Here is a 22582-nt window from a genome sequence, read left to right on the forward strand (position 1 = left end):
AGCAAAATGCAGAAACGAGAACTACCCATTACAGCATGCCAGCTGCGCCCACCGGCATACCAGCCAGTAGCATTATTTGCTTCCCTTGCTGAAAGTAGAGTACATGGAAATTTCGTATGCACCCTAAGCAGGGAAACGTTTAACAAAGAAGGGAAAGAAGGGCAAAGCCGGGGTGTTATTGTAACAATGCAAGATGGGGTAAAGAGGAGGTTGAAAGATGGAACCACGAAAGCAAGTAACAGATGAAGACTGCAATGGCTAGAGAGGAAAGGGAAAGAGACCGAGGAAAAAAGCGTTGGTATCTAGAGCTCCTAAAGAGCGCCGAGAGAGGATAGGATAGGAGATGCGAAAAGGGAAAATGAATCATAAGGGCGTCTTGTGACTATGTTAGGAGTGGCGTAAGAAGGACTGGGGAGCGTGAAGGGAAATATTGAAAGAGAGAAGCCAAGGACTTCCCATAGAGGCTAGTTGATGCTGTATTTACAGCATGTATCTCAGCACCCAGTGGGAGGAGGGACATTGGTGGAAGCAAAGTATCTGGAACTAGAACCACCAGCTCCAGCGCTGCCGCCGCTACCTATGTGGGCAGGGTAGCTGTTTCTCGGGACTGGGCTGCCAATGTCGCCAGGCGATGTATTGGGCATAGTGGCGGATAATGGGCTCGAACTTTCGGGCTCGAATTTGATGAAGGTCCCACGGGATCCGGCATAATCGACAATAAGGGAGCCGCCGCCGTTCTGTGAATTGCCCTCTGTATCACAGATATCCACTATCTCTTCTAGAGTGATCGGAACGTCAAGTGGTGGGTTGAACTGCTCGATTTGCCGTAGGACTTGGTTTGTGCTATGGAAACCGGAGCTTTCAGGGGAGCTAGCTGTGAGCTTCTTACACGCTTGACTAACCAGAAGTCGGATCGTGACTGGTCTTGGGGTGTGCGGATGGTGAGGTCTTCCAATAATACCGAAAGCTCCAGTGGACCATGTTGGACCTTTTAGTACGTTAGTACTTGAATAGGGCGGAAAAAGTTTGAAGATGTTAGAACTTACTTGGACCGGCACCCCAAGACGCAGCACTGGCGAATCCTGGAGGTCCAAATGGGATTGCTGAGCCCCATGTTCCACCACTCGATGGCGCTCCTAGGGGGAAGTTTGAGGCAGTGGCGGCTAAAAATGGACATTGTCAGACATCAAATTGCATGTAAATTAGCGGATTAGCCTTAGTAGAATGTAACTTACATCCTAATGATTCGGAGAATAAAGGAGTCGTCCCGAACGCCATTCTTCCGGTTCCTGGAGCAGGTATTGGTTGTGAAAGCCCAGTATTAAGCGGGAGGTCCGTATCATCCAAAAGCGCACTACTTCCTAGCTGAGTACTAAGTTCATCGACATCCGACTGGCTTGACTTTGAGCGGTCCTTTCCATGATCGTGAACGATACTTGACGGCCGTTGAATAGGGGCCGGGCGGGACCCTATAGGTTGATTGAGTGGAAGAGGCTCGTTGGCGCTCCTATCGAGTGACGCGGAGAGCTGACTGGTATGGGCATGCCCGTGTGAGAGGCTCTCACGAGGTATCTGGATGGGTTGTGGGCCGAGAGTGCCAGCTGTCATTAGCGGGGAATGGAAGGCCAGGGGGTTGTGGCTTGAGTCCAGGCCAAACCCTCTGCTTTGGGAAGCGTGTCTAGGGACAATTCCGGGTGGAGCAGAGAGGCCCTCGGGTGACCCAATTCCTCTAAACTGACTGGCAATGGGATTCGGATACAGGGAAGCTTCATGGCTTAGAGAACCACGATGTCCCATACCTGGCAACCCAGCACCGGGAATGCCATTTAAACTTGGCAAAGCATTGAATCCGGGGGGCGGTTGACCGCGACCTGGTCCTCCCAAAGGTGACAGAGGTGCAACTTGTTGCGGGTGGTGAAGGTTGTTCGGATGCGGCGCCATTCCCTTATTCGACACAACGCTGGACGCACCGGATGAATGCGCAGCTCCTGGAGAAATCGAGGTGTGTAGAGTATCGGTGTATGCGGGCTGAGAACGGGGTGATGAAGCGTGAGAGTCCTGCTGGGAAGCTTGTCGAGCTCGAACGGGTGTTGGTGCTTTTGGTATCACAGGCGTAGCAACCTGGAAATGGGGCGATTGAAGTAGATTTGGAGGTTGTGGATGGTGAAGTCCAGGAGGATAATATGCCACTCCTGTCTGTGAAGCTCGCTTTGCGCCCTGAGCTGGCATATGTTGCTCTAGCTGTATAGGTCCCAACTCCTCCCGTCTGACGTGTTCACGGTCAGGTCTCACGGCGGCAGCAGCAACTTCTTTTTCTCGTTTCTCCTGCTCTGCTTTGGCCTTCTGTTCACGCTCTTCTTTGGCCTTTCGCTCTCGCTGCTCCTTTTCCTTGGCTTCTCGTTCCTCCCGCTCCTTTTTCTTCGCCTCCTCGCGCTTCTTTTTCTCCTTCTCCTTTTGCTCTCGCTGCTTTCTTTCGGCCTCTGCCTGACGCTCACGCTCCTCCTTCAACCGTCTTTGCCGATCAGCTTCTTTCCGGAGCCGCTCTTCCTCCTGAGCTTTCTTCTCAGCCTCCTTTTTCTTCCGTTGCTCTTCTCGCTTCCGCTGCTGCTCTTTGAGTTTTGCCTCTTCCGCAGCTTTTTGAGCAGCTAGCTCGGCAGCTCGTTCAGCCTCCCGTCTAGCTTTCTCCTCATCCTTGGCTTGCTTCTGTAGGCGCTTCTTGTCCTTTTTCTTCTGGGCTTCTTTGGCCTTCTTTGCTTCACGCTCTTCATCCAGCCGGTTCTCTTCTTCGAGTTCCTCTATGAGCCGTTGCTGTCGTTCACGCGCAACCTTTTCTCGATAAGCTGTTAAAACCCGTTGCTCGAACATCCTAGCAGCAAAAATCTGGAACATTCGCCGGCCTTCTTCCATTCGTTGCTCCTCCGTCATTGCATCCTGTGGTAAAGTAATTAGTATGCTAAATCCTCTCTATCACGTTTGTAAACCATTGCTTAAAACAAACCATTTCATCTTCCTCAAATTCATCCTCTTCCTGGCTATCATAGTCTTCATCCTCGTCATCCTCGTAGTCTTCGTCGTCTAACGGGGCTCCATGATTATGACCAGCTTGCATTGACGGGTGGCCTGCTGATGAGATATACTGTGTCTCTTCCTCACGCTGCATCCGCCGTTCCGCCAACTGTTCCATCATATCAATGAAATGCTTGCCGTCATTTTTTAGTAAATCGTCTGCCACTGTCAGGATTCCATCTGCAATATTATACGTTAGTGCTCCTTCATAGCCCTAGTCGATAACGAATCAAGAAAGAAAAGAAAAAGTAGAGCCTACCCTTTACTGTTAGACTATTTCCAAAGGCAAAGAAGTCGGCCCTAGTTGTCCTAGTATCTACGTCGAGATCTTCGTCACTGTATGGTTCCTCATCTTCCTCATCTTCGTCTTCATAATCTTCCTCCAGTTCCTCATCCTCTTCGTCTTCTGGCAGTTCATGTACCCGCCCTCGTGATGGGTGTTGGGGTATATGAGAGTGAGCGTGAGAGTGAGAGTGAGCGTGAGAGTGAGAGTGAGCGTGAGCGTGAGAATGAGAATGAGCATGAGAATGAGAGTGAGAATGAGAGTGAGAGTGGGAGTGAGGGTGGGTGTGAGGGTGAGGGTGAGAGTGGTGGTGATGATGGTGGTGATGGTGCAGAGACCGAATAGGAGTTTGGTATAGGCGGGGAGGTAGTCGAAGCGAAGCGCCGTTCTCAAAGGAGGCCTGGTTATTGTTGGCATACTGTTCCAGCTCCTCGTAGTATGCGTCATATAATACCTCGAGCTCCTCTTCAATGGCTGTACGTTTCCTGCCGCATACCGTGCAGCTGCAGGAGTGTTTCTGCTGCTCTTTCATTTTCCGTAAAACAGCTTCCTTCTCAACCTTTACTAGCGAACGGCGTTCCTCTTCTCCTAGCTGTAGCCAGAATTCTTTAATATTTTCCCGCTCTTCATGGGTTGACGTGTTCCATATGCGATCCTTGGATATTCTGTGAGCTGATCGATAGGCGTTGACGAGGGGCGGTGGTACTCCAACAGGACGTGCCGAAGAATTAAGGGGTGGTGGAGGGGGTGGTGTTGAGTGAGACGAGCTCCCTTCGGCGGCCTGGCCTCCATTCCGGCCCTTTTTGCCTTTCTTCTTTTTACTCTTCCGGCTTCCAGCATTATTTTGGGGTTGACTTGAGTTGCCATCGTTATTATTACTGTTATTAATATGTTGTTGATGGTTGTCGTGTTGGCCGCGTGGGAAATCCCGGTCGTCGTCCGAATACCACGCCCCGGGGTTCTCAATCGATTCGCCCTTCTCATTAAACGTATGTTGCTGCGTTGGGCTGCATGTGTGACCATGCCTGGCGCCGGTATCGTACCCATCGCTAACATCTTGACCGTTTCTGTTTGTGGGGGTGGACGCATCACTTCGTTGTTGCTCCGCGGCTAAACGAGCAGCTTGTTTCTGCCGCCTCTTTTGCTTCTTCCGGTTGACGGTAGGAGCCTGTAGATTTGATGTCTGGTTAACCAAGCACTTATCCGGCAAGCTACCGGGACTTACGCCTTCTGTAGGTGGCATTGTAGATGTCGTGTTGCTAGCATTGGCTGGGGTGCTGATGGTGCTCAATTTAGCTGTGCTGGAGGTAGGATTTTGACTCGACGTGCCTGCTGGCACTGTAGCTGTTCGTTTCGAGTTGGAAGGCATTATCCTAAGGAGAAAGGAAGCTAGGCCCGTTAACTTTTCTGCAAGCGCGTAAGGCAATAGACGCAACGCCTCTAAAGTGCGGGAGTGACGACCGAAATTTGAAGGTTCTCTCCCCCGAAGGTTGAAAAATAAAAAGGCACGAGATAAAAGAGAGATAAGGCACGGAAAGAAGGACTGTGCTTACTCCGAAGCCTCTAAGCTGATTCGAGCAAGCCCTCCAGAGGGGCGACAGGCGGCAGAGAGAAACAGAGCAAGCTCTCCCGGGCGCTTAGACAGGTGAACTGGTCCGGAGGTATCGCGAGGTTGACGGAGGGCGGGGAGAAGGGGTTTGACGCCAGCAAGGACCAACGAAAAAAAGAACAGGCGCCGCGAGAAAGGACAGCGAGGGCAGGCACGGGTGCTGGCAAGGGCCCAGGAAGTCTAGCTGGTGGTAAACGAATGCGTCTCGCGCTGGCGGCTTTGGTCGCTAACTTCGTCCTCTTCGTCCGCTTCGCTTTTTGATATTGGGTGGTGCAAACGGCAAAATGCAGCGAAGACAACCCAATCTGGCAAGATTAGACGCGGCAAGCGACCGTCGCCTGGCGCTTTTTCGCTCACCGCCAAACGTGGCCAGGGAAGCGTAATTTTGATACGGCAGGGCTGTAAGTTTGGGCGGGTTCCTGGCCGCAGTTGTCTGTAATTTTCGGCGCTACCACGGTACGCCTTGTATTTTGTGTTTTTTTTTTAGGTTAACTAAATAAATAAAAGATGGTAATAAGATCTATTATGTTCAATATTTAAAGGTAATTGATGCTAAGTTCACATGGAGGTGATGAGGACAGAAAGCTAACGAAAAAAGGAAGAAGAAGGAAAAGCAAAGAAGGATCGAGACTGAAACCTGGTCCGCCTCCCGGGAAAATAACAGTGCAACAGACTCACTGCCCGCCCTTGGTCATATTAATCATATTAATCCAGCCCTCTTAGCGTGTATTACCCAACAGTTACAACAACCTCTCTTGAACGAGGAAAAAAGGCGTTGACAAACAAACTCTCCTAGGCGAGGACTGTTTCTTTTTTTTCTCCTTCTTACCATCATCATCTAAATAAAATAAAGCCCGTCTGTGTGGGATTAAAGGACAGGAATATCTCAGAAAGAGCGAGAAGAGAGAAAGAGACACTGCAAGGCCGCAGGAAGAACAACAGCCTCTAGAGACCCTGCCTGTGCTTGTTCGTCCACCAGATCCTCAAGGCAGACGAGGAAGACACCATTGCGCATATGGTTGGCTAAGGTGATTACGTTCCTGTCTAGCTAAATAATAATGCTCCGCTTGTTCCAACCTTGGGCCCAGCACCAGCATGCAGCCTCACCTGATGGAGCGTAGCTGACATCCGCTCGCCTTCGTGTTAGACACTCAGACATGGGAGTTTGATAGTTCCGATACCCACCCCTTCCAAATCCACCTCTCCATCCATCGATCTCCACGAGAAACTCCTCCGTTCATTCTCTACGACTGTCGAGAACCAAAGTGCACCGTTACAAATTCTGATTAGACCGTCGCCGTTCATCTCCTCGCTGCTCGTTTTCCCCCTTACAAATGGCGCAGCAACAGGCAGACAATGTTATGCGAAGGTGCGTGCGTGGCAAGGATGTCTCATAAAAAATAAGATCCCGATGGATGACTGCATTTCAGTCAGAAGTCTTCTTTTTTTTCCCGCTCTTGGGAGGGCCATCACGATATCCCGTGGGCAAGAGATTTTATTCTCCGAGTCGATATGCTGACCGGGTTAATAATAGGAAGCTGGTAATAATAGGGGACGGTGCGTGTGGGAAGACTAGTCTTCTCAGTGTCTTCACACTGGGCTATTTCCCTACAGTAAGTGCAATCTCCCTTGGATCTGAACTCCTGTTTGATTACAGATAAACTAACTCCGTATCTTCTGCCTATAGCACTATGTAAGTAATGCATGGACTAAGCTTGATACCACCTCCTGGCAGCGTTCTTACTTCCTTGTCATCAAAAGGTGCCCACGGTGTTCGAGAACTACGTCACAGACTGCCGAGTAGACGGTCGATCGGTACAGCTTGCTTTGTGGGATACTGCAGGACAGGAGGATTACGAACGACTTCGCCCGCTAGCATACTCGAAGGCACATGTCCTCCTAATCGCGTTTTCAGTCGATACCCCGGATTCACTGGAAAACGTCAAACACAAGGTTTGTCACCTTGTATAACTGCTGTCACAAGGTTATTGTCCCTTCTAACAAGACCAACTAGTGGATTGAGGAGGCAAATGAGCGTTGCCCAGATGTCCCTATCATACTGGTAGGACTGAAGAAGGATCTCCGAGAAGATCCACTTGCTATCGAAGAAATGAGGAAGAAGTCACAACGCTTTGTCTCCCCAAGAGACGGCAGTGAGGCCGCCGCTGAGATCGGAGCTAGAAAATACCTTGAATGCTCTTCTCTCACCGGCGAGGGCGTAGATGACGTGTTCGAGGCTGCCACACGCGCCGCCCTGTTGACGTTTGGAAAGACCAGAGGTCCATGCTGTGTAATCTTATAAAATACCCGCTTACAGCAACCGCACTGGCCACAGGCATCGCGGCTCGCTTCTTTTTCTTCGACACTCAGCGTTGAAACAGCTACAGTCGGCCCGACCGCTAGCTATCATAACCATGACATCCAATAGGGCTCAAGTGAACCCGCATCCGACATCTGTTTATTACCCTCTTCGACTTCCAAAACGATTATCAACATGACTTTCTTTCAAAATGGGTGGCTGGAATAAGGACGGAGGCACAGGAGCCTTTCTCCCGGTTCTATGACTTGTGTTATCATGGAATTACTTTATCCTGTTTGCATCACGTGGTGTTTATTCTGGGGTGTTTTTATATACTTACTTAGGCCTGGTTTTTCCTTTCTGTCACTTGTGTCTTTTGTGCTCAGCTCGTCTTCCTTCTCGTTAGTTTTCCAAGTACTTTATCACTTAATGGTCACTTTAAATACAATCGTCTCGTTGTCGTTCCTCAATTTGCAATAAAACTTATTAGATGGCCAACCTATGGTGCCCAAGTCCATATATATAGGTGTAAAAGTTTGTAGGGCAACCATAGAACAAAGTGTTGATGAAGTAGAAAACGATGTTAATATATTCTACTCCATTAAACCCACTAATGATAATACAAAAACCATTTGCCTTATCATGGTTATCTAATATACATTCATTCGATCCCGAATTTGCCTGTCTCGGTTGGTTTATGGGATCAAGTAAGCCCAAGAGCCACGACAAAAAAAAAGGAAAAGAATATATGACCAGCCCTGGTATTTCGTCAGCTATCAAGGCTTCCAAGCATAATCCCACCCGTCCTTGCTCGGACTGTCTGTCTGTAGTCGTCCATATTCAATTGGGATACCGTCTGAAAACACCCCCTTCTTGTTCATCGAAGTGCGGAACAGTCTCCCACCATCACCAACACCAGTACGGAGTTCCTCGCATGCATCTTTCATGCTAGCCCACTGACGTTCAAGCTCCAATTGCTGTGCCTTGCGCTGTTTAGCACTGTATAATTGCCAGGCTCGATGGATCGTCCAGTGGCGTAGATATCGGTTGCGTGAGAAATGGAGCGGACGCGGTGTGAGTGGGTGGTTGAGGAAATAACGGATTAAGGCTAAGTAAGAGAAGGAAGTTAGTCTTTTGAATGAATACTAGAATGGTCTGGCAGGTCAGGTAATGATGATATATACGTACTAACTCGCTTGTCGGTTTTTACAGGACCTTTTCTAGCTTGTAATGTCGAGCTAGAAGAAAATGGTCTGAGGGCATTGACGGATGATATAATTGAGCCTGGGGCGAGTGTGTTCTTGCATGTTTGGCTCAGAAGACCTGGTTGTTGAAAGGGTGAAGGCCGAGATGAAATTCTGAACACACTCGCGAGCGAGTTGACAACGGGCGAAAAATGCTGTCTCATGGCTGCGGCAGGAAAGCAATAGGTGTGAAACTTAGCATGAGCCGGGTGATCACAGCCCTTATGTTGCGCAATGGAAAAGATGCGATGCGTCTCTACCGTAAATCGCGGTTTTCTCTACTGCCCTTCAAGATGGCTCAAAGAAGTTTTGTAAGTTGCTGAGCTAAGCAGATTTCAAAATAAGCGCGTAGGTCACGAGGCTGGCAGAATTAAACGCGATAAACTCTAAGTAGTGATGCACTGGCTTTACGAACATCATGTTTATGTGCAGATAAGCAATGTTTCGATCAGCTCGAGCATAGCAGCAGTCTAATTTAACAAAATACTTAGTAACGCCGGTAAAATGCAAACTTCCGTTGGTTATACATGTATGTGCCTATGCCCTATCGTGGGAAGACTGGCTTTTTTGTCTTCTTGTCGTAATTCAATATTACTCGTTGAGTGTGTAAACGGGCACGCTTGTACCGGCAGTAAAGCAAAAAGGCATCCTTGAGGAGGATGAATGCACAGCCACCAATAACACTTCTTCCCCATCTTGTTTGGAGAAACCATGGCCTACCTCTCTCGTATAGAAGAGGAGGGGTTGTCCATGCTTTCGGTAGAGCTAGCTTCAGTAGTCCACCCATGCCAGCAGAGATAGCTGGGAAAACCAAGGCTCCGAGTATGATGTCTGCAAGATTGGTGGTTTCACGGAGCACGTCACCTTGACGTCTTGCCATGACTTGATTAACTTGATGGCCATTGTCGTCAGTATCCTCCTCTTCTTCGCCATTTTGTCCGTCGTTAGCCCCAATGCCCATTTGTAGTTCGATCTCCATAATTACCTCACCCTCTGCTTGACCATTTTGGGCATTACGATGGCGCCTTGGCCCGCGCACATTATCCTCGTCTGCGTTTATTCGAGTCCGCACTGTCGAGATCCACTTCTTTTCCAAGTCACCAAATAGTCTCTTATATAGTAAGTTATAAAGACTTTTAATGTATGGTAATGCCGCAAATGTCATAGATGCACTTGGCGGCCACAACTGAAGATCCATTTCCTGGTGATATGGATGGTGGGCAGCGAAAAACAGAACAGGAATCACGGGTAGCAGGCTATCGGCATATTGAGTTCTTGAGAACATCAATGATATCGGTATCAATGGAAGACCGAGGTTTAGACGAATGCCAAAAGGCCCTTGTGCCGCTTCTTCAAGTAACCGTATTGTAGTCTCCCTGCCGAAAATAAGGTACATCGAGTATACACCATGCGCACAGCATCCAGCCCAAACTGTTCCTACCAGCGTAAATGCTACTCCCGGAAGTACTAGGCGGTTAAGCGTTCCCTCACATTTACGCGCGAGGTCAAGGATCAGGTTATGTGGCCGTGACATGTGAATCTCTGATTTGCACTGAGGGCAGAGCATCATGGCCCCCTCCTGGTGCACATTAGGGCCTTCCGTATTCTCCATGTCCGCGAGCCAGTCTAGTAAGCATGCCTCATGCGCACTTAATGCGCATGGGCAGGGAGACCGCCATTCTGTATTTAGGGGGGAATCCTCTGATTCGTCGGTATAACATATCCAGCATTTCCGAAGATCATTTTCATTCGCCGATGTCGCGAGTCCGGTGGGAAACATATTCGACGTAGACAGTTCATTATTTATGCTGATCGCTTCCAACTCTCTTTCAGACAGTATGTGTGTCATTCCTTCAGGTACTGGTATATTAGGTGCAACATCGTCACTGTCAGAATCGACTATTCGTGCGCCGTGGCAAACCGGTATGACGGGTTCTTCGGTTTCGTTCTCAACGGGATGTTCATCACGACTAGGCCCCTGATCAATATCCTCCTCCTGCGAGCCGTGCTCTATAGTAGAAAAGTCGTGGCTCGACTCTGGTGGGCTGCTCGGTGTTATGGGGGGTGGTGAAAGCGACTCCATAGGTGCGGTAGATGCAACCCGGTTCGACGTTGGCTATTACCGAGAATTCTTCAAGATATAAAACTAATCGAGTGTTGATAATCGGAAAATGTCTCGCAGGGAGGTGGTCATCGTTCAGAAACAACGGAGTGATGCATGTTGAACAAGAAAGATAAAGCAGATCGATGTTGATTTCCTACGAAGCGAAGGCTCTTGCCGCGGCTGGAAACATAATCACGTGACTGTACTTTCGGCCTAGCCTACGACGTCACAAAAAAAAAAGAAATGTATTCATGCAGAGTGTATGGAAGCGAGAAATATGTTTCAACTAAAGAATCTACTTCTAATTTCTTGCATAACCACCACTCTAGATTAAAATGGTTCCGAATTTGAATCACTCTTCTGACCATAAACACATGAATACCCCTGGTGCCTTTAAACTCTATCTTACCAAACTTACCCTTATGGGAATACATTATTTTTTCCCCCTGAAGCTTTAGATCTGCTCGTAATTTTGGAAACAAAAAAAGGATTTCTACAGAGAGGGAAGAGCAGTTGTTATTTTCGGCACTGCACTGATACCAACCACCTTTTGTACTTGGTTTTTATGACCTTTGATACACGGAACGTCAGCCACAGGCATGCAATACTCTTATGGTGAATTTCACAATGATGCGTGTAATATTTAGTGGTGCTTCTAGTAACTTGCGAGATAAACAGCAGCTTAACTTCCGTTGTTTGTTCGAGGATCAACCCATGTTCTGTACCAAATACTGTACCCCACATGTGATATAAGAGGAATGGTGCTCCCCTTCCCCAAGTACAATTGTTTGATGGTTAATCCTTCCTTAACTCGAGTCTCGTAAGTGGATGATCTAAATTGGATGGCTAAACCAACTGTTGTAATTTTTATCGAATTTAGAGCCAGTCGGTTTTCGCTCTAAATCGGGGGTAGCTAACCAAAGTTTCAACAACCAATGCAGGCTGTGGCTTGTGTATAAAATCATCCCATTAATGCTGTATCGCGCGCCTCTAAGTGGCTATTAAAAATTTCTAGATATGGTAACTACATATAATATCCCAAATATAGAAAGTAAGTCTTGTGTTCTCAGTAGGGGGTTCACTTGCTGGTTAGCTAGTCAACAAGGTTTAGGCTAGAATAGCTATAAATAACCAGGCTTGCTAACAAACTAACGTTTATTTTATCCTAAAGCTAAATTTCAGCCTCAACTCGGTGATTTGTTCGTACCACCTAACAAAATGCTTCAGATATTAGAGCCGGTTTCCCGCTAAGAGCTGTACATGACGGTCAGCACCTACTACGTAACGACGGTAAAGGTATCACAAAACATCTGAGAAATATAAAACGTCCATATAGTGATTTACCCCATGTAGGGCGTCGGTATGCAAGTTTATCTCACAGCTCAAGTAATTCAAATCAAGGAAGATGTGCATTTTGCTAAGAAAATTTTTTTGTTCGCCAGACCGACCCGAAAGAGGCAAAAGAAGCTGAAGCTGAAATAGCACATTGATAGAAGAAAAACACCTTGGGTACCAAAATCAAACGCAGGGAACATAGGAAATATGCAATATGGACACGGGTGACCCGCAACGTAAGACCGCGGGGAGTTAAAGAGTATATGAAGAAGTAGATAAAAAGCGAATGGGGCAGCTTAGAACCCAGGGCGCTATCAAGAAAGAAAAGAATGATAAAGACCGCAACAAGCAGAGAGGGGGACATAGGATGATTAATGTCCAGATCGCTTCTTCATTATGGCTCTTCGTTCTTTTTCTTTCGCTATATTGAGAAAGAAGTTAGTTTCGTATCTTGCGTGGGCTTTATTTTATGTATCAATCATACCTTCATCATATACCAAGAACTCGTGCAGCGCCTTTCCAGCAGGAACCATTGGTAGGACAGGCACCTTCTTATCGGTCATGATTTCCAACAGTGCAGGGCCTTCACTATTTATCAGCCATTGCAGGCTAGATTCTACCTGATCAGGAGTCACGCATCTTCGAGCCTGGACGCCCATGGCTTCTGAAACCTTGACGAAATCCGGATTCTGCTGATGTGTATGGGCGAATCTGTCTTCATAGAACAAACTCTGCCATTGTGTGACCATGCCCTGTTCTTCGTTGTTGAGCACGATGACTTTGACACCGATGTTGAACTGGGCAGCAGTCGAGAGTTCGGTGAGAGTCATGTTGAAGGAGGCGTCACCGTCAATGTCGATGACAAGGGCATCGGGTCGGGCAACCTTGGCGCCAATGGCAGATGGCAGGCCGTAGCCCATAGTTCCCAACCCACCAGAGGTGATCATTGAGCGCGGATGGCGCCAGCGGAAGTGCTGAGCAGCCCACATTTGATGCTGACCAACACCAGTGGTGATGACGGTCTTATCCTTTCGGTGAGCAGTCATCTCACTGAGCTTTTCAATCACAGCCTGTGGTTTGATGAGGCTGTCGGGCGTCTGGCGCTCATAGGCAGAGAGCGGGAAGCGAGCTTTCCAGTCATTGATCTGTGCGAACCACTCTGGTCGTTCAGCAACTGGGTTAATGTGAGGGAGAAGAATGGCAAGGTTATCAGCACAGTCGCCTTCGACAGCCTCGGTGGCTTCAACGACTTTGTTGATGTTCTTGGGCATCACCTCGAAATGTACGATACCACCACGACCTTCGAGAGCAGCAGCCTTGGCCTGTGGAGCAAACTTAGCGATGTTTCCGGTGACACGATCGTCGAAGCGAGCACCCATGGCGATGATCAGATCAGCTTCTTGCATGGCCATGTTCGCATATGCGGAGCCGTGCATTCCGAGCATGTGCAGGGATTTTGGATCTAGCTCATCGAATCCGCCCAATCCTTGCAGGGTTGTGGTGACAGGGATATTAGCCTTATCAGCCAGCTCCTTCAACAAAACAGGTCCCTCTGGACGGGCACTGAGACCCTGACCAACATAAAGGACTGGCTTTTTTGACACATTTATCAGCTTAGCTACACGTTCTATGGAAGCTTCTAGCTGTTGCCGGCTAAGTTCACGGGCTGCAATAGAAGCAGCACTGGGGTGTGCTGGTATGCTTGAAGCCATTGGGATAGCCTTTCGAAGGATACCACCTGTGACATCCTTGGGTAGATCAACTAAGACCGGTCCTGGTCGCCCACTGGTAGCAATCTCAAATGCTTCCTTGATGCGCCTAGGAAGCTCACCGACATTCTTTACCATGACGTTCCACTTTGTGCAAGCTCTCGAGATACCGATAACGTCTGCTTCCTGGAAAGCATCCGTACCGATGGAAGTGGTGGGGACCTGTCCGCAGAAGACAACCATTGGAGTACCATCCGAGAGGGCGTCCTGCATGGGGGTAATAACATTGGTGGCTCCGGGACCGGAAGTGACAAGGACTACACCGGGTTTTCCTGTGGCTCGGGCGTATCCCTCGGCCATGTGGCCGGCACCTTGTTCGTGTCGTGGAAGGACAAAGTCGAAGTGATTTGAGTTGTAGATGGCATCGAAAACGGGCAAAATAGCACCACCAGGATATCCAACTGTGATAGAATAAAAGTTAGAAGGTGATTGTTCCTATTAATTCTCAAGTTGACGATTTCTGACTCACATATATGCTTGACACCTAGACGCAGCATCATTTCGTGAAATATCTGACCACCGCTCAGTCCGACAAATCTATGAGATTTTCCATATGTTAGATGACTCAATAAACATGTTGAGCACGTATTTCACTGAACATACGAGTCATCCAGGGCCGGAGCATGCCTCCTATGAAGAGGTGAAATATCGTTTCTGTCAGCATCCTGATTGAATGCCGGGCTGGGAACCGGTCTTGCTTGTCTGTCTCAATCCGTCAGTTTCAACGACATCTCAGAGGACCCAAGTGTAGCAGTCATACGGTGAAGAAGCAGTAGCGGTGCTCTGTCCGCGCTTTGCTGTATCTAGAGAGGCGGTCTTCTGTGACGGCCTTCGGTGCGGTGAGAGAGCAGTGGCTACAGCAGTGGCCGAGAACTGCCTCCTGCTGGCCTGTGATGCGTGTGAGAGGCAATTGGCAGTGCGCAGCGCACTCCTTGACGACCTGCTGGCAGACAGCATCATCGCGGGAGTGTTAATGACGGCTGTGAGGGTAGAACGCCGGGGGTTTGAGTATATGGAGTAGGGTGCAGTGAGTAGCAGTGAATCGAATTGAGGTCAAACTGGGGAAGAGAAAGAAGCGTCTGTCGTCTTTAATAGAGGGCAAGTAAAAACAAATGCACAGGGGGCGGGCAGGCTATGACTCTTTCCGCAATCACCCTCTAGTTCGGCCTCTCCCTTGCTCTGCTCTGCGTTCGCACAGTCACTCACTCACCTTTTTTTCTTGCTTTTCCTTTTTTCGAAGCTAAGGAGAGAGCGGGGCGACCTCGGCCAGTAGAAGGCCGGTCATCGGAGGTTTCGCGCCATACGATTGGTCAGCTAGTAAAATCACGTGAAAAGCACGATATCGCCATCGCAAGGTCACGTGGTACATGGCATGTGATGGTCACATGACATTGGCTGAGTAAGAGATGAGGTAAGCCTTTTAGAAAAAAGGGAAGGAGAGCTCGGGCCAGGAAAAGGTCCGGAGAGAGCGGACATGTTTCACGGCTTCACGGCTTCACGGTTTCATCATTCTGGCCTGGGTAGGGAGGAAGAAAGACGGTCTTGGTCTTGAATAGCCGGCCATAAGCTGGAAGGAAAGATAAGAGAGGTTAGTAGGCGAGCATGTTCACTCCAAGTACTCTGTAGATGCCCATGAGCTGCTCGGGGTTGAAGGCATGCTGTCCATTCTTGAGATTCTTGCGGCACAACCGTCGTTGAGATGGCCCAAAAGACAGAGATATGATGTCTCTCCTTGGCAGTATATACGGAGTATATAACTGTCTTCCCATTTTTGGGCCTCTCTTGTAGTGAATCGCACTGTGGGGGATGATCATTCATTTATATATTCCGTCCAAGCTCGAGAGGTAGCGCTTGGAATCGGCCGAGTTTATTTGCTTTTTTGCTGGACACCCTTGAATGTTTAACAGACAAAATTAACGTGGGGAAATATTACAAGCATGACGACATAGATTAAATAATGTGCATGGACATTCAAATCGGTTTATCCGTCTATCAAATGCGACTGGATTTATACTCAATACTTTCTCGATGTCAACAAAGAACAGGCTTTGTTAAAACAAAGTTTAGGCTATCCGACACCCGAGAGATCGGCTACTTACTTAACTACTTAAATCGACGTCATTACCAAAATCACAACACACAACCCCACTATGGATGCAAAACTCGTGCCAGAAACACAGTCCCTGAGGGATGTGTATGTAGCGGATGCGGACACCCAGCAGTCTCTAGAACCCGAACAACAAGCCAGGTGGAACAACTTGATTAAACAGTTCAAAAGTCTCTATGGTGAAGCGCCTGGGTTTGTCGCCCGAAGTCCTGGAAGAGTGAACATTATAGGAGAGCATATCGACTATTCGCTTTACGATGTGCTCCCTACCGCTTTGAGCGTAGATGTTCTTGTTGCTGTGAAGAGTGTGCCCGCATCTGGCCCAGAGGCAACAGTTAAAGTGGACAATACGGACCCCAGGTTTGCAGCTGGCGAGTTTACTGTCTCGTCGGATCGAGAAGTGGAAATCGATGCATCCAGATCAGATTGGATTAATTACTTTAAAGCTGGCCTCCGAGTAGCTGTTAAGTATCTACAAGAGAAGGACTCGGCCTTTGTTCCGGCAAATATCAAGACTTTGGTCGATGGTAATGTACCTCCCGGTGGTGGTATATCGAGCAGTGCTGCCTTTGTCTGTGCGAGTGCTTTAGCTGTCGTCAAGGCAAATGGCCATAACATCTCCAAACAGGAGCTTTTGGATATTTCAATTGTTTCCGAGCGTGCCGTAGGAGTGTACTCAGGAGGGTCTGTGTGTCTATATTCCCCTGACTACCTTGTGGCAATGGCTAACAGTATGACAGGATGGACCAAGCTGCTTCGATCTTCTCGCAACGGGGATATCTTCTCTATGTCACCTTCTTCCCAAGGTTCAAGGTGCAACATGTGGCCATCCCCAAGGCGTCTACTGATATCACTTTCATGGTAGCCCAGAGCTTTGTAACGTCCAACAAGGCTGAGACCGCTCCTCGTCACTATAACCTTCGAGTGGCAGAGTGCACCCTTGCGGCTGTAATTCTCGCAAAGAAACATAACATCACCCTTCAAAAGGACAGCAGCTCATTAGGCTATAGCCTTAGAAATTTACATCAAGAGCTGATGCGTCAAGATGGCCGTCACGATGACCCATTTGAATACCAGCTTGACTCTCTCATTCTCCTTGTAGAGGAGACCTTCAAGCAAGAACAAGGGTACACGCGCTCCGAAATCGCGGAACTCCTGCAGCTCACGGTTTTACAGGTCGAGGAACAGTTCCTCTCCTCGTTCCCTGTGCAAACGGAAAGATTTTATCTCCGCCAACGAGCCCTGCACTGCTTTAAGGAAGCCCGTCGCGTGCTCGATTTTCGATCATGCCTTGCTCGTTCCCATACGCTCGATCAACATAATTTAGAGTATCTCGGGCAGCTACTTAATGAATCTCAGGCGTCTTGTCGAGATGTTTATGACTGCAGTTGCCCCGAGGTCGATGAACTATGCGAAATTGCACGACGGGCGGGCTCGCTAGGTAGCCGTCTGACAGGTGCGGGTTGGGGTGGCTGTACGGTACACCTGGTCCCTCAGGAAAAGGTCGGGAATGTTACCAAGGCATTGAAGGAGGAATATTATCTGAAGCGATGGCCAGATATGGACAAAGAAAAACTCAAGCAGGCAATGGTCATTAGCAAGCCGTCTAATGGGTCATTTTTGTAAGTCTCCCCTTTGCTTCTTCCGTTTTTTCGCCCCGTTAGAGTATGCTAACATCTCACAGGATTACCGGTACTGCATTATCTGACGCTCAGTGAGAATGGTATTATATCAAATCCCATGTAATATATAATCTAATCACAATAGTCGTGTTAATGGTGGCCCGCGTCTCTTACTCTAGTGAGACTTCCTCCAATTTCTCTAATTCATGGCTGCGGACCTCGGGAACCTGCATCTTTGAAGAATTGCTAGCTTATTCCCGGGAATTGAGTAGTTCAGGAATTTTTTTCCTTAAGAGACCATATCCTCTAGTCTCTCGTAACACAGTATTCCATTCTAGGGTTGCCAACCAGGGAATACAGATACAGCCGTCTGCTAACGGCGACCGTAATATCCTCTTCACGGTCTTCCTCAGACGGAAGTCGGTTCTTATGTAATTCAAGCAAACGAACCGATTGCCTCTGTTCTTCCTTCTTGTTAACAAGATAGGCGTATACATATTATAGAGGCGAAATGCAGCAACTCATTTTTTTGCTGGCGCTTTGGCAAAGAAGGAAGACAGCTTTTGCATGCCTGAAGTATTAACCTTCTTCAGATCCCTTACGCCCCGAGACACACTCGCCTTCTTCTTCTTTTCATCTTCTTGTGCCTTTCTCCTCTTCTCTGCTTTCTCTTCAGCCGTTTCATCGTCTTCATAACCCCGTTTCCTTCTCGACATGTCATACATGGACCTTGACGCTTGGGCTTCTACACGTAGTTTGGCAAGGTTGTGTAGGTACTCATCTAGAGCTGTGAAGTCTGTTGGAGATGATGAGGAGCTTAGTATTTCAGAAATTTTTGCTGACAGATCAGGTTGGAGGTAGGAGGTTTGTATAAAGGAGAAAGCGGTTCGAAGGCGCATAAGATGAGCTATTTCGGGGCTATAATTTGATTTTGGCAGAGGCGTCTCCTCTTGAGAATCTGTCGGCTCGGTAATGGCGGTAGATTGTGAAGTCTGTGTAGTGGTCATCTCTAAAGAGGTCTGAGAATCGCTTGTACTTTGAATGGGCTGGGCATCTTTCTCGTTGTCATTCGTTTCGTCGTTTGATTGCGCACTTGTTAATTTGCTGGCACCGATCATGGGGGGCTCTAGTGCCTGACGCACAAATTTAGCTTCGAGACTAGCAGGAAGCCCGTTCTTAACCATCCTCTCAGCCTTCAGGAGCAGCTCCTCCATAAGCTTCTTCTCACTGAACCTGAACATTATGCCATCACCGTCAATTGTGTCACACACTGACGCCATCCTCTTTTCAATAGTTTCCCTGAATTCCGTGGTATATAGAACCTTCCGCAGGTGAAGAGAAATATCCTCGTTGGCATCTATTATATCGTCTAGCGGTTGGAATAGGGCACGTCCTGAGTTGTGACCAGAAGGCACAATTATCGGTAAAATAAAAAACATAATGTCGACAGGCGTTGCAACGTGAAGTTGACCTGCCTTTGAAATAAACCCATTTTCTCTCGCCGGCTGTCCCTCTGGTCCTGTGTCATTCTCCTCTGTGTCTTTCTCCCTTGAATTGATGAACATGAAGCTTCGTGGTGTGGTGGATGGAGGTGAAATCGAGGTAAACTCAAACACACCCAGCTTCGGGCAAAAATAATACCTGGTCAGTTTGCTCGTCCGGGGATCCTGAAGCTGGATGAATCGCGCGTCTTCGGAGGCTGCGGATGGGAGGATCAGTGTCTTGTAAAACTTCGGAGGCTCAGCAGCAGCTGGCTTGGCCGTCGTCTCGCCATCAGCAGAAACCAATGGCTTCGTCGAGCCCGCTCTCGTCTTCATATTTTTGTGGTTCGCAGGCCAGATCCGCTCAGCTTGGTCCGCCGCTTCATCGCCAGTCGTGAACTGGCCAAAGACAGACACCTTGAAGTTCTTTTCCCCCCTTACGGGGCCAAAAAAACATGCCAGACCCACACGAGCTTAATTAACTTAAAAAGAGGCGCTTGGCGATCACGAAATTGACGCGAGAGTAAAAAGCAAATTATACACGGTTCATCTTTTCCTTTAATTTCCGTCAGCTTTATACGGATCAGTTACCACCTGGGGTTTAAGGTCTGAAGACACTCGACTCTTGTGTTTATGCAGTAGTCTTCAATGGGTGTATGAAATTTGGACTGCGACTTTTGGCGACGTCGCATAATAAAGCGACTGGGGTATGCCGCACACGTGATTGTATCCTGGAAACTTTTCCCCGGCCACAGAATCAATATTTTATCCTGGTTTTTTATCTGAAGTGGCTGGCTATTTGGATCATCAGGTCGATTACGGGACTGTCAGCTGCGTGTTTGTCCTTGCCATGGGCCATTTCTTGCTGTTAAATAAGCAGTGGAAGTTGTTTCATGGACGCCCTTTCCTCTGCTACTCAATTACAGCCAACCCACTTCCACACAACATTCTAGATGCGAGGCATTCGATTTGCGACTATTAAGCAATATTATTCGGGGTTACCTAGTTAAAGAGTGAGTTCGTCTTCTTCCATTCGAGAATTACAAGAAAGAGTTACTAAGATTGTGATAGTGGGTGATATTCCTTGGCCCCCGAAGTCCCCTCATGCTGCGCTGATGTCCTCTCCAAACGGTCGCAAGAAGTTCGAGGAGATCCAGAATAAAAGACGGGCCGGTACTGACTATGGTATATCATCTGCTAAGGCAAGACGAATACTGGACGAGAATATGGAAGATGAAGACGACGAAGACGACGAAGAGACATTACAGCTCAAGCTTGCTGCTATAGAGGCTCGACTGAAGCTGAAAAAATTGCAGCAGAGCAAGGCACGGCTCAAACAGGCTGACTCGGAGACAGAATCATTCGAAGGCCCCTCGGGGATTATAAGCCCGAGGCCCGACGGCCAAGGCTATCATGGAAACCGGTTACTGGGAGAACGGAAGAGGAAGGCTACCGATATGCCATTCCAAGAGAATATACAAGTTCCTCTTTCTCCAATAAAGAGGCCGCCTCCACTAGCACCTCCGGTATCTCCACAAAGGGTTATCCTGGGCATTGACAAGGGGCGCAAGGCACCGGATGTCTCCTTGAGACGTCCCAAAACATTGGGTCAAAATGCTTATGAAAACAAGCAAACAACCGGTAACCGCGCTGGAAATCTCTTTACCAGAGGTAGTAGCCGTGAGACGCAGCTACTACCACCTGATACCACTAATCGCCTTGATAATTTCAAAAGCTTCAGCGACCGGATGCTGGAGAGTAGGGCCAATGATAAGGAGCGAAGAGATAAGTCATGGGCATTACAACGGAAGAGAACCGCCGGTTTTGGTGTTGACAAGAACGAACTGGAGCGGTTCCATGCGGCAGTAAAGGAATCAACCTTTAATTTTGGAGCCGTTCCTACAAAACATGAACGGTTTACCTCTCCCGTACGTGCCGCACAACCATCTTCTACGGAAAATATACCGCCTACGTCACCGTCCAAAAGAGACCGCGGTCAATTGCCGGGGCTTGGCCGAAGTAATTCAGAGACTAGGGCGACCTACATAGCCCGAAGTGAATCATCGTCCTCCACGGGAGCTGAAGTCAAGCCAGCGGACCCAACAAAGTTCGAGCCCTTCTCCTCTTTACATCTATCTACGCGCATTTTACCCCATTCATTCCTTAAACGCACACTCGATTCTAAAACAACCATGCGCATACCGGACCTCCTACGAACAGTAAAGGGGCCAGACTTTGAATCTCCTGAGATAGAGGGAGACTTTGTTGTGTTTGGTATTGTGGGATCCAAGTCGGCACCCAAAGAACATAAAGAGAAGAAAATCGGAGGGGAAAAGAATGACGATGAGTCTGAAGATGGGCATAATGCAAACAAATACATGGTTCTAACCTTGACGGATCTGAAATGGACCATTGACCTCTTTCTATTTTCTACGGCCTTTCCCCGTTACTATAGACTTGCTCCTGGGACCTTAATCGCTGTTTTAAATCCAGCAATAATGCCACCCCCGCGCCATAAACTGGATACAAATGCATTCAGCTTGACATTACATTCATCGGAGGATACAATTCTGGAGATTGGGACTGCCCAGGATATAGGATTTTGCAAGGCGGTTAAAAGAGACGGCAAAGTGTGCGAGTCCTGGATTGACTCTCGCAAGACGGAATATTGTGATTTTCATATAGAAGCACAGCTTCGCAAAACCACGTCCGGCAGGATGGAAGTTAATAGCGGGCCTGGAATTTCGACCAGATTCGGATCTCGATTTACCGGATTCCGCGGCGCAAAACGAGAACAAAACGGCTTTCAGGGGAACCGCATGCGGAGTAATACGGATAATGGAGGAAGCTATGACCGGGCAACAGGTACCAGATACTACGTTGCTCCAGCTGCAACTTCAACTGGCGGAAACAGACAAAGCCAATTTCCAGGCAGAAATGGCACTACATCCAGTCTACTAGATGCAGATGACCCATTTATAGATGCTGGATCTTTCGACCGAGGAGGAAATACAAAAGCAGAACGACTACGGAAACGTCTTGCAGACCAGGAAAGAGAGCGTACCATAGCTAGGTCACTGGGAGAATTCAAGGGGGTTGGAGCTGAATACCTTCGGGCCCAACACAAGGACATTAACGAAGCCGAAGGTAAAGGCTCTTCGACTACTGTGACCGCTAACTCAAACCCTACCAACAATAAGAGCGGAAGTGATAGCAGTTTTGGAAACGATCCTTTCCTTGGCCTCGACAACCTCCAAAAAAACGCAAAGGGCATCAAACTTAAACGCGGCAAGGACGGTAATGCGCAGACAACAGTGAAGAAGACGAGGTTTATTACTGCTAATGGCATCAGAGAGGCTGGTAGAGATAGCCTTGGACGGGCCACACGGGATGCAACGGATTATAATGATGACTTGGACATTGTATAGTTTAGACACGAGGGGTTTTACGCCATTTCCTATACCTTACTAGGCGTTTATCTTTGTTTGGAGGCAGATTCAATGATAACTTGTTTTTATTATCCTAACTTTGTAATCTTGCCATGCTTCATGAAAACCTAGGTGATTACCTCCTCTAAATAGTAGAACACTCAGGAACTAAGTACGAGGGTACAGAGTAATCACAAAGCACTAGGTATTGATAGCTTTATACAAATTATTAGTG

General features: G+C 48.1%; 8 protein-coding genes across 8 annotated transcripts; 3 read left to right on the top strand and 5 right to left on the bottom strand.

The window, feature by feature from the left end:
• Positions 1 to 494: 494 nt before the first annotated feature.
• Positions 495 to 4718, bottom strand: MGYG_01213 (hypothetical protein; the record flags this gene model as incomplete). Its single annotated transcript, XM_003177081.1, has 6 exons — positions 495 to 988; positions 1047 to 1163; positions 1236 to 2931; positions 2999 to 3246; positions 3326 to 4517; positions 4575 to 4718. 6 exons carry the CDS (start codon positions 4716 to 4718, stop codon positions 495 to 497), a joined length of 3891 nt encoding a protein of 1296 aa, XP_003177129.1.
• Positions 4719 to 6292: 1574 nt separating this feature from the next.
• Positions 6293 to 7260, top strand: MGYG_01214 (GTP-binding protein rho2; the record flags this gene model as incomplete). The annotated part of the gene is made up of 4 exons (XM_003177082.1): positions 6293 to 6327; positions 6493 to 6571; positions 6720 to 6911; positions 6973 to 7260. The coding sequence occupies 4 exons, from the start codon at positions 6293 to 6295 to the stop codon at positions 7258 to 7260; spliced, it is 594 nt and encodes a 197-aa protein (XP_003177130.1).
• Positions 7261 to 8033: 773 nt separating this feature from the next.
• MGYG_01215 (hypothetical protein) lies at positions 8034 to 8665 on the bottom strand (the record flags this gene model as incomplete). Its single annotated transcript, XM_003177083.1, has 2 exons — positions 8034 to 8365; positions 8446 to 8665. The coding sequence occupies 2 exons, from the start codon at positions 8663 to 8665 to the stop codon at positions 8034 to 8036; spliced, it is 552 nt and encodes a 183-aa protein (XP_003177131.1).
• Positions 8666 to 9045: 380 nt separating this feature from the next.
• MGYG_01216 (RING finger domain-containing protein) lies at positions 9046 to 10584 on the bottom strand (the record flags this gene model as incomplete). Its single annotated transcript, XM_003177084.1, has 1 exon — positions 9046 to 10584. One exon carries the CDS (start codon positions 10582 to 10584, stop codon positions 9046 to 9048), a length of 1539 nt encoding a protein of 512 aa, XP_003177132.1.
• Positions 10585 to 12311: 1727 nt separating this feature from the next.
• MGYG_01217 (acetolactate synthase catalytic subunit) lies at positions 12312 to 14669 on the bottom strand (the record flags this gene model as incomplete). The annotated part of the gene is made up of 5 exons (XM_003177085.1): positions 12312 to 12361; positions 12425 to 14110; positions 14179 to 14246; positions 14313 to 14411; positions 14470 to 14669. The coding sequence occupies 5 exons, from the start codon at positions 14667 to 14669 to the stop codon at positions 12312 to 12314; spliced, it is 2103 nt and encodes a 700-aa protein (XP_003177133.1).
• Positions 14670 to 15859: 1190 nt separating this feature from the next.
• Positions 15860 to 17442, top strand: MGYG_01218 (galactokinase; the record flags this gene model as incomplete). Its single annotated transcript, XM_003177086.1, has 2 exons — positions 15860 to 16500; positions 16557 to 17442. 2 exons carry the CDS (start codon positions 15860 to 15862, stop codon positions 17440 to 17442), a joined length of 1527 nt encoding a protein of 508 aa, XP_003177134.1.
• Positions 17443 to 17959: 517 nt separating this feature from the next.
• On the bottom strand, positions 17960 to 19255 carry MGYG_01219 (hypothetical protein; the record flags this gene model as incomplete). The annotated part of the gene is made up of 1 exon (XM_003177087.1): positions 17960 to 19255. The coding sequence occupies one exon, from the start codon at positions 19253 to 19255 to the stop codon at positions 17960 to 17962; it is 1296 nt and encodes a 431-aa protein (XP_003177135.1).
• A 779-nt stretch (positions 19256 to 20034) lies between these two features.
• Positions 20035 to 22347, top strand: MGYG_01220 (DNA replication licensing factor mcm10; the record flags this gene model as incomplete). Its single annotated transcript, XM_003177088.1, has 1 exon — positions 20035 to 22347. The coding sequence occupies one exon, from the start codon at positions 20035 to 20037 to the stop codon at positions 22345 to 22347; it is 2313 nt and encodes a 770-aa protein (XP_003177136.1).
• Positions 22348 to 22582: the final 235 nt, after the last annotated feature.

The sequence above is a fragment of the Nannizzia gypsea genome, genomic scaffold (assembly GCF_000150975.2).
Source record: "Nannizzia gypsea CBS 118893 supercont1.1 genomic scaffold, whole genome shotgun sequence".
In the NCBI taxonomy this organism is placed as follows: Eukaryota; Fungi; Ascomycota; class Eurotiomycetes; order Onygenales; family Arthrodermataceae; genus Nannizzia; species Nannizzia gypsea.